The 10811-nt window shown below is 38.4% G+C and overlaps 1 protein-coding gene and 1 long non-coding RNA gene across 2 annotated transcripts in view; both read left to right on the top strand.

Moving 5' to 3' along the window:
* The first annotated feature begins 502 nt into the window (after positions 1-502).
* The window catches only part of HPGD (15-hydroxyprostaglandin dehydrogenase), a 33930-nt gene continuing 23621 nt past the window's right edge, over positions 503-10811 (top strand). The window contains exons 1-3 of the mRNA XM_055577685.1: positions 503-847; positions 1126-1249; positions 3781-3887. Coding sequence (XP_055433660.1) covers positions 755-847; positions 1126-1249; positions 3781-3887 — 324 coding nt within the window. The 5' untranslated portion in view covers positions 503-754. The remainder of the gene's footprint in view (positions 848-1125; positions 1250-3780; positions 3888-10811) is intronic.
* On the top strand, positions 3953-8143 carry LOC129649818 (uncharacterized). Its single transcript, XR_008713302.1, has 3 exons — positions 3953-4953; positions 5149-5207; positions 7586-8143. It is a non-coding gene; the product is annotated as an uncharacterized LOC129649818 (long non-coding RNA).

Below are 10811 nucleotides of genomic sequence, written 5' to 3'. Positions count from 1 at the left end.
AGACTCCTAAAAGTTCCGTCCTTGAAAGACAGGATCCATGGGTTTCTGTTCAGAGCACGGTGCACTTTAAAGCACAATTCAGTAAGGAAAAAAAAAAAAGAAGAAGAAACCTAAAAACGGTGTTAGTCACCTTTGCTCCCTCCATCCCCACTTCGATGTCCATGAGATAAGAATTTAAAAACTTAGATTAAGACAAAAGGGCAGTCCCTAAAATTGTGCTTTACTGTTTTTGTTTTTTGCTTTGTTCCTTCTTTTTCTATTTTTTGGAGGGTGGGGGTGTGGAGGGAGAGTGGGGTGGGGGAGGAAGATCTGGGCACAGAGGAGGAATCCAAGCTCTTCAGCTTCTCCTCTGCCCTCCTTTTATGGGGTGGTCTTCAGCGCACGGAAGGGATCTCTTCTTGGGGAGTAACCTTTCTGCTTGCTTTTTAACCAGCCAGCCTGCGTCCAAATCATCATCTCCCCAGCTAGTTAGGTTACAAGCTCCACAGAGGCAGAGCTGTTTATTTACCGTATGTCTCATGCCCTAGTGCAGGGGGAGGCTCCTAGGCTCGGCTACGAGTCAGGAAGGCAAAGATCGACGGGCCGAGTGCTTAGGGCCAGGTGACACAGTCCTGGGTGCCGGCGCGGCTTGACAGCTTCATCCCCGCCCACTGGCAGGCGAGCGCGGCCGGGCCACACATGCGCGCGCGCAGGGTCCTTAAAAGCCGCGGCCGCGCGGAGACGCTGAGCTCGCCCACCGAGCGCAGGCGGCGACATGCACGTGAACGGCAAAGTGGCGCTGGTGACTGGCGCGGCCCAGGGCATCGGGCGAGCCTTCGCCGAGGCGCTGCTGCTCAAGGGCGCCAAGGTAAGCGCGGCGAGGCGCACGGCCCACCCGAGACCCGCTCTCCAGTCGAGGTCCCGGAGAGTGAGCGACCCAGGCTGCGCCCCCGGTGCTCTCGTTGCCGCCTCCAGAGCTGTCCAGGCTGGCGCACTCCAGCGGACTTCGAATGCGCTGGCAGAGAACCCGATCTGTAAACTGCCCGATCTCAGGTTCAAACGAGGAGCTTCCTGTTGTCTCCGTATTGTCGGTCTGTCTGTTTTACCGGGCGCGAAGGATCTCGATTCCTCCCCTTTTGTCCGTAGGTAGCTCTGGTCGATTGGAATCTCGAAGCAGGTGTCAAGTGTAAAGCCGCCCTGGATGAGCAGTTTGAACCTCAGAAGACTCTGTTTATTCAGTGCGATGTGGCCGATCAGGAACAACTGAGAGGTAAGCGAGGGGAAAATCAATCCATCAGCGCGGAGCGCGCCTTGAGCAAGTAGCAACCTGAAGGCAGCCTGCGCCAGAGAGCCAGCTTGGGGTGGCGGCAGGCTACCTACTGCAGAGGGGCTACCTCCTGCAGAGCAGCTACCTCCGAGCTCCAAGAGATAGGCGACTGCTACCTGACATCACAATAGACATAAATATAAAACTAAGGAGGAAGGGATATCTGACATCCCAATAGACATAAAAAAACTAAGGAGGAAGAAAAGCCAAGCATGTTTGAGAAATCCTTTTCTTTTAGTCATTTGGCAGCACATAATGTAATCAAAATTCCTTGGTGTATTCCAAGATAGTGCTGCTTCAGTAGTTATTAAATGATTGAGCTTGCAAATGGAACTAAGAAAGATAAAGTAGGCTAGGGGATTACGGCGTACTACTCCCAGAAAGCTGGAAGACGGCAGAATCCAATGGCAATCAAATGTGGCAATGTTTCTCCTTGGAACATGCTAGAATGCAAGGTCAAGGGTTGTCATCACAGCTGTGCTGGATGCTTTTGACCAGATGTTCTCCCTGATTTTTCCCCTATGAAATACTTTAAAAACAGTAATAGTTGTATTGCAGAGTTAGAATTGCAGAAAAAAAGTTTCTATCAGACTTTCCTCAATGCTTTCCTGTTTCTGTCTACTCGATTAAGACAGACGGATCTACTTGACCAATCTAGAGATAGTATTGGTGTAGACAAAAAAACAGATTTGGTCATTTAGAAGTCCAACAGATCTGTATGAGAAAACACATGTATTTCGAGGAAAAATGAGAAAATAGAACATTTGTATTTCACAAAGTTTTTTTTTTTTTTGGAAGACTAAGTGAAAAAATTTGTTAGGCACATCTTTAATTAACGGATCAAAAAACTTTCATGAAAGTCACTTTAGTACTTCTCTTCTTAACATGGATGAGTCTGTGTGTAATTTGTTTTTTTAAATGTTGGAGTGTTCTGTGAAAGAGTGAAAATGGAGTGGTATGTTTGAAGGAAACAAATTGTTCAGGGAAATTGTTTTTAAGGAAATTATGTAATTAAACTCTGAAAATTTTATAAAGACCCATAACATGGATTATAAGTGTGAGCAGAAGAGACCTGTAAACACAGTGCCAGAGGAATGTATTTTGCCAGAGGAAAAAGTTTTGCTGATTGCACAGGGTATTTTTCTTCAAGGGTAAAGTCATGTCAAATCCCAACAGCCATGCTGATAGAATAGGGAACAGTAGAGGTCATCTGACAGCTATTTCTGTCTGAATTTATATAGTTTGGCACATGACATTTAACCTTAATTGTTTTGCTTCCCAGTATTTAAAATTAGTACCTTGGCTGTAAACACGTTCCTTAAGGATAACTGATTGTGGAGGAGGAAACCAGACACATAATGAGTGACCAGGAGAAGGCATGATGGTCAATGAGAAAGCCACATGTTTTCTGGACATCAGTGTTTATTTGCATTTTAGGAAAACTTGGCATTGGCTCTTGCAGTTTCAGGATTTAGTGTGGCCTACAACTTTTAAAACTATGTAGACATGTAGCCCAAGAGATGTCATTGAAATCATAAAAATACAGAGGTGAAAAAGTTCTTGGAGATGACCTACAGATGAAAAAAAAAAGCAACAGGAAGAGTTTAGGCAAAGTATAAAGGGTGCCACAGCATTTAAATGTCAGCAAAACCTAGATTGTAAGTTGCTTGAGCCCAGAAGTGAGAAGCCATTAGTATTTGACAACCTAATTTCCTGTAAGGTGGTTGTGGAGTTCTGAAGAGTGTGTGTGTACCTGCTAAGTCGCTTAAGTCGTGTCCAACTCTTTGTGCCCTGTGGACCGTAGCCCTCCAGGCTCCTCTGTCCATGGGATTCTCCAGGCAAGAATGCTGAAGTGGGCTGCCATGCCCTTCTCCCCATCGAACCCACATCTCTTGTGCCTCCTATATTTGCAGTCAGGTTCTTTACCACTAGCACCACCTGGGAAGCCCACTAGGTACTAGATGCACGGAAATGGTCATAATGGATCTGAATACACGAGTGTTTAATATGACACTTTCGGAAGATAATATGGCTTATTTTTAAAAGGATGTTTGTCATAGGCTAAGCCACAGGACTTCAGTAACTTCTCAGGGACAGAGATGCTGGCTACCCAAACTGACTTCCAAGAGCACTTAGCACAGGGTGCTCAGCTCTCTAAAATTTACTCCATTGAGGTACTGCTTACAGAACTTTAATGTGCATACAAATTGTCTATGGATCTTACTAAGGTTAAGATTCTGATTCCGTAGGTCTGTGGTGACTACTGATTCTGCATTTTTGACAGGTTCCCAGGTAATTCTGATTGATGGTGCTGGCTCGCAAACCACACTGAGAAGCATGGCAATAAGCCACAATCTGAGTATAATTTTCACCAGAAGACTGCATAAGTTAAAACATCATTTCAGGGCATACACTGTGATAAATGTGTCTGGGCAAAGTAAGAATGGATCTATAATGTCTTCTTTTTTTATTAGATACTTTTAGGAAAGTTGTAGACCACTTTGGAAAGCTGGACATCTTGGTCAATAATGCTGGAGTGAATAATGAGAAAAACTGGGAAAAAACTCTGCAGATTAATTTGGTAAGCTGTCTAAACCATGTTCATTCTCTACAATTATTTCATAAAAGGATGTCTTAAAAGGAAAAAAGAGTTTTTTTCATGGAAACAATATAATGACCTACAATTTAGAAAAAGGGAATTTACAAAAAGCTAGGGGAAAAAAGCACTTCCTTTCACAAATAGTAAGACATTTGAGATTTCCAATTATGAAAATAAATCTGTCTTAAAATATTAAAGGAAATAGGAAAAAAAACCATCATTTATCGAATAACTTAATAGTTGTCAGGCTATCATCTCCAGCCAAACTAGCCTGCCACCTGTTTTTGTATGACCTGCAAGCTACAAATGGGCTTTACATGTTTTAATAGTTGAAAAAATAGTAAGAAAAGAAGAAAAAAATGAAATGTATGCATATAAGAAATTCAAATTTCAGTGTCTGTAAGCTTTATTGGCACACAGCCACGGTTGTTTATTTACGTGTTGCCTCTGGCTACTTTTCTGCTCCAACAACAGAGCTGAATAGCTGTGGCAGTGGCCCTGCGGTGCACGATGCCTAAAATGTTTACCATTTGGATTCTTTCAGAAAAAATCTTTCCAATTTCTGCTTTACATTATTTATTTAAAAACTAAATTCAATTCCAGGACTACAAAGGCTAAAGTGACCATTGTACTTTGTAATAATTAAGATTTTTATTATTAATGTCAGTGTATGTGTGTGTGTGTGCATGTATGTGTATCATTTCTACAATGTTTGATGATTATTTAATTCTTTCATGAACTGTGAAAATATAGAATTAGGAAATAAAATTTGTTTTCTGCATTGTATTACAAGCTTACAGACTATCCCATTTTATAAACACATGACATAAACCACTGGGGTTTAGAAATACTGAAACTTTAGCTAAAGCCAGATGTCAGAGCTGGGCTGGGCATGGGGTCACTATGCCCTTGGTAATTTCTTTTATTTGGTAATCTTTTTTATTACTCTTGCAAAGCAGGCATGTGTGAAGTGCAGAGGGGCCATGGTGTGTATATAAACACATAGGGAGTGCTCCCTACTTCACCATATCCAACTTCTTAAAAACAGGTACCACGTGATGTTTTTCTTTGTTCTTCCCTCACTAATCAACATGATATCCTGAAGATAGTGCTTAGTTCATAAATATTTGACTTGAATTGACATTCTCATGAGTAATGACTTAACTGTAATAACTTGATAGAATTGATGAAAATTACTCTAACTCGCGAAAAAAGGTAATCTGTGAACACTGCTTTTTTTAAGGTACAGAGTTGCACCCCAAGCTTGACAGATCCCTAAAATCCTTTGACCCAGATCAAAAGGTACTATTTTAAAATGCAAACACCCTCCTTCTAGTTCTATCTAAAATTTGTCTCAAGCATTCCTGGGTATCATATTTCAAAATAACTTTAAAAGGTGTTTGTTAAGTGTCTCTCAAAATGTTTCTGATGTGTGTACGTTTAGAGACCTCACAACTGCTGTTTCTGAGTTGAGACAACTCTTTGATTTTCTTCTGCTTTACACAAATAGTATAGTTAAGTAAAATGAAATATTTTCATTCTGTGAACCATAGTTACATCTCTTGGCTAAATCTTACTTTATTACAGTGTATCAATGTCTAATACCATTGATTTTTGCTTAGTTAACACCTAATTTAATTTTACATTTGTGTCTCTGTTGTGAATGATAAGATCTTATCATTTTCTGAAAATATTTCTATTTGATTTGGCTGTCAGTTATTCCTGTGCTTACTTTATCTCCTTCATTGGTCTGTTTCTGAATAGAATGTAGTTATATCTCAAATGACAATTGTCAACTCACCTACCTCTTTCAGTCATCCTGTCAGTTCTAATTCTGCATAAATGGCTGGTGATCATTATTTATTAACTGTTGACTTTTTAAAGTTGTAACCCTATTGCAACCTGGGATTTTTTATGTGTTTTCTATTTCCAGATATAAAATTGGCATCCATGTTTTCTTTTGATTCTCATTTACCTAGGCATACTTTTTTCTGTTTCTTAATTTTGAAAATGAAAATAACCTTTTATGTTAATTTTGTCTCTTGCTAACAGTATAATGTAAAATCTTATTTTTCAAATCACATCCTAGAACTTTTTACTTTTTATATTTGTGAATTTAAGCCACTCATATTTATTTTTACTCTTCTGTTAGGATTTATTCCTTTTGCTTTAGTTCACACTTCATGTTCACTAAATTTTCTTTTTGTCTATGTTCTGTTTCCATTCTTATCTTAAATTCCACTGGATAGCCTTAATTTTCTTTGGCTGGTAAGAAAATAGTACATTTTATGTGTACTCTTTGGTGGTTATCCCTGACTGATTGTGAACCATACTTCAGTATATCCTTTGGTTGCCAGACTTAAAAAAAAATTTTTTTTGAACATGCAACCAATTGGAAACTTCAGGAATTTAAAGAAGATATATTTTTATGAACTTATGCCACTCTCTGAAACCACATAAAGTGACCAAATTTTTTAAATTGAGCTATACTAATAAAAAAAATCACACAACAGTTCTTTCCCTTGTGTATCACTATGATTTTTAGTTTCATCTGTAAAACTCCAGATATTTTATAGATAGAGGTCCCTAGGATGTAAATTTTCCATATTCAGTTCATTCATAATGGGTACCTACTGTGTCTTTTCTCTGAGAAATCAGCTGTCAGAAAACATGTGCAATGATTAGAGTTAATATAAAGAAACATGAAAATAGTGAAGAGATATCACAGGGGGGGATAGGATTGGATTCTAATGATCTGTTTTCATCTAGCAGAGAGGGCATGTTTGCTTTATTATAATAAATACACAGGTGAATAAACATCTGCTCCAAGCTGGGAAGTTCTTGCATTATCTGCAAATAGAGAATTCTGGAAGATGGGAATTTTATTTGTCCCCTTTGGTTATAGCTCACTCTCCAGGATTCTTCCTCATTGAAACTCAACTGGCCTTTACTTTTCTTTGAACTCTGCTGACAGAGGCCACTCCTTAGCTTAACTCCAGAGACTGATGACATTTGTTTAATATTACAGAAAGAGAACAAGCTATAACCTTTGTCACCCATATATAACTTAAAAACAAGTTCCTTCACTGCTACCTACAATACGCATTGCAAGAGTAGATTAGAGTCTGACTAATCATTGTCCTCCTAACTTGATTATCTCTGGTAGTAGAATGCAAATATTTGTGTGTGGTTAGTGTATAATATTTTTTTTTTCAATTCTGCTCTGGATATAATTTGCTTCCTTGAATTTTACAATTCCGTGTGTGGTCTTTTCCATGTTTTTTCATGTTCTTGTCCATGTCAGAGAGTCAGCAGTTAGTTAAAGAACCTCACCACATATCATTCCCTCTTCTGAAAGCTTATACAACATAACTTATCCTCATAGGGCGTATCAGTTTTTGAAATTTTATTAGAATTATTTTGATACATGTACAACGTATGCTAATATGCTGTAAATTCTTTCAAGGCGGAACATTTTTGTTTTGCATGCTTAGTAGATGTTCAATTAAAGTGTATTAGAAAAATAAACTGCTATCCTGTGATATTTTGCAGACACGGATATTCATTTTTGTGTTCAGTACAATGTTTGGATGGTTTCCTATTACATCAGTGTTGCAAACAGTATCGTCTATCCTTCCACTTTTATTCCTTACCAAATTTATCCCTTCTTCATTCTTCAGACAGTGGTTCTCGCCATGTGTCCCACACAAGAGCTCCAGTAAACCTCTTCTCAGCCTTTTTTTTTTTCCCATTAGACTTCTCTGTCCTTCCTTTTCAGACTGAAATCAGCCACAGGAGCCTTATTTATAGCTGCTCAGACTCACAAGGAACATTCAGGAAAGAAATAATTTTTACATAACTATTGGTTGGTCTGGCCTTTGAGCAGAGGTAGACTTAACTTTGAATACTGATAAAGTCATTTGGTAATGTATTTATTTCACTATTTGAAACTTTAATAAACCTAAATAACTCATTCACACTCAGGTGGGACTTACGACTTAATTTGGGCATATGACTAACTTGTATTGACTCCATTAGTATATTCAAATAAAAATTAAATAAAATTGATGGCTATCACTGGAGATTCTTTAAAAGGATTTGTTCTGTACCTGAATTTAAAACTCATGAACTTTTGGGACTTCCCTGATGGTCCAATAGGTAAGCATCCATGCTCCCAATGCAGGGGGCCCAGGTTTGATCCCTGGTCAGGGAACTAGAGCCCACATGCCGTAACTAAGACCCAGAACAGCCGAAGAAATAAATAAAAGTAAAATAAATAAAATATTTTTTAAAGTTTATGAATTTTTATTTCACTTTTCTGATTTTGTATTTACAAGATTGGGAAAAGATGAAAATAATCCTTTTACCTCTAAGGTTGGTTAAACTTCAATAAAGCATAGTTTGTATGAAGTCACATTTTCTTCATTCCCACCATCCCATTTCTAAATGAGGTAGACTTTTCTGCTCTACTCTGCCTCTAATGAAGAGTTGAGGAAACAGATCGAAACCCTGTTGTCAAGCATACTCCTTTTTCTTGGCTCCCAAGCATGCTGATTACAACTTAAATTAATAACTACTTTCTGTTATTGCATCTCTATCATATCTAAAGACCCTATAGAACTATTTTAGTTAGTTAGGCAAGGCTTCCTGAATTATAAGTAGCTTCTGCAAGGGGGAACACAATCAGATTTACCCCCTAAATAAGCAGAAATTTTGAAAGATTGAACATGGAAGAAAAAAAGATGAAAATAGATTTCAGAAAAAATGATCATGTGTATTAGTATCCCTTGAAAACTGACTGGAGGAAAAACAAGAACCTAAAAGGTAGAGTTTTATGATTATATGACAGAATTTTTTATAATTGCTTTAGTTACTATGTAGCACAAGAACCATAAATAAACTGAAAGCAACTCCAGAGTGGAGGGAAATGAGATAAAGGAAATAACAGATTAGAAAATTTCAGTAGTAAACACACACACACACAAATATAAATGGAACATATATACATCTGTGTGTGTGTGCGTTGCTCTGTTGTGTCTGACTCTGCGACTCCATGGTTCCTCTGTCCATGGAATTCTCCAGACAAGAATACTGGAGTGGGTAGCCATTTTCTTCTCCAGGGATCTTCCTGACCTGGCAATCAAACCCAGGTCTCCTGCATTGCAGACAGATTCTTCTTTACTGTCTGAGCCACCAGGGAAGCCCATGCTCCCCTCCATGGGATCTTCCCAAACCAGGGATTAAACCCACATCTCCTGGGTCTTCTGCATTGCAGGTGGTTTTTTTTCTGCTGAGCCCCTAGGGAAGCCTATCTATACATATATGTGTGTATAATAGAAGACATGATGCTTAATGAGAGGAGTTAAGTTCATTTATCCATTTATCTTTATTACTAGAGAATTATTTCCAGGATAGGGGAATTTATGAGAGTGATTTTTAAGTTACAGAATGCCTTAATTCATGAAAAAAAGTACTTTAAGATTTGGAATACCAAACAATTGTAATTTCAGTATACATATAAAAATTCTCTCTTCATAACCAGAAATATTGAGTAAGCATGTGCTCATTAGATTATTTTGTCAATAGTCAAGTTTTTACTTACTCTCACTATGTAAAATTAGGGCTTCCCTGGTGGCTCAGTCGGTAAAGAATCCACCTGCAATGCTGGAGACCTGGGTTAGATCCCTGGGTTGGAAAGATACTGTGGAGGGCATGGCAACCCACTCCAGTATTCTTGCCTGGAGAATTTCCATGGACAGAAGAACCTGGCAGGCTGCAGTCCATGGGTTTGCAAAGAGTCGGACACAACTGAGCGACTAACCACACGTAAAATTAGACATTGAATTTTCCTTAATATATGATCTGGGATGTGGAAGAGATTGTCATAGTAAAGGAAAAGAGGTGAAAATATCATATATGTTCAGCTAAAACATTAGGGGTTTTTTTCTTGTAGATATATTTGAAGAATATTTCATTTGAAAAATTACTCAATTCTTAACCTGATAATAGATGGCACGACCATTATTTTTCCTCCTCCATCAAAAACCAGGAAATAAATCTGGCTTTTAAAAAAATTAGAAACATTCCCCAATCTTCTATCTGGCTGCCTCATGTAGATGTTGAAAACCCAAAACAGGTGTCAGCAAAGCTGTAAATACCTGAGAATAAAAGAGTAGTGCCAATACACATAAGCAGAAGTTCTGTTCAGACATGCTAGAGACCTGGACAGAAACACACAGAATCTGACTTCAGTAATTCCAGCCATGTACATTTGTTAATCCTTCTTATATAAACCACTGAAGGTTGTTTTTTTTTTTTTTTTTTTGCCTTTTAAAAGGGAATCATGTGCAAGTTTTATGCATTCTCCCTGAGTTTGCTTAATATCACAGTGATGCATGGCTTGAGTGAATAGAATCTTCAGTTTACTTCTTTGTGCTAAAACTACTGTTAGGTATAGAGGCAACTCTGGATGTTTGTCAAGAAAACTCCAAAAGGAATTTTTAAAATAAAAAGAAGGTAACCATCAATATATGCCCTCAGGTTCAGACTCGTTATCCCATTCTCTGTTATATTGTTTTCTTTGCAGTATTGTGAAAAATGAAAGTCATAGGAATTAAGATGTCAAAAGGAAATTTTCTATTAAAAGTCTAAGTTGGAAGGGAAAGGCGTTCTTAAATCTAAAAGGGAATGTAAGGTTTCAAATACGTTGCATGTCACAAGTTGCTTTTGATAGTGGTTAGTTCTTATTTATTTTTGGTTGTGCTGGGTTTTTGTTGCACGCAGGCTTTCTCTAATTGTGGAGAGCAGGGGCTGTCTCTGGTTACAATGCACAGGCTTCTCTTGTGGAGCACAGGCTCAGTAGTTGCGGCACATGGGCTTAGTTGCTCTGTGGTGTGTGGGATCTTT

This window comes from Bubalus kerabau, chromosome 4 (assembly GCF_029407905.1).
Source record: "Bubalus kerabau isolate K-KA32 ecotype Philippines breed swamp buffalo chromosome 4, PCC_UOA_SB_1v2, whole genome shotgun sequence".
NCBI classification, from domain to species: Eukaryota; Metazoa; Chordata; class Mammalia; order Artiodactyla; family Bovidae; genus Bubalus; species Bubalus kerabau.
The sequence above is the reverse complement of the archived record's forward strand: the minus strand, read 5'-3'. Positions and strand labels throughout refer to the sequence as shown.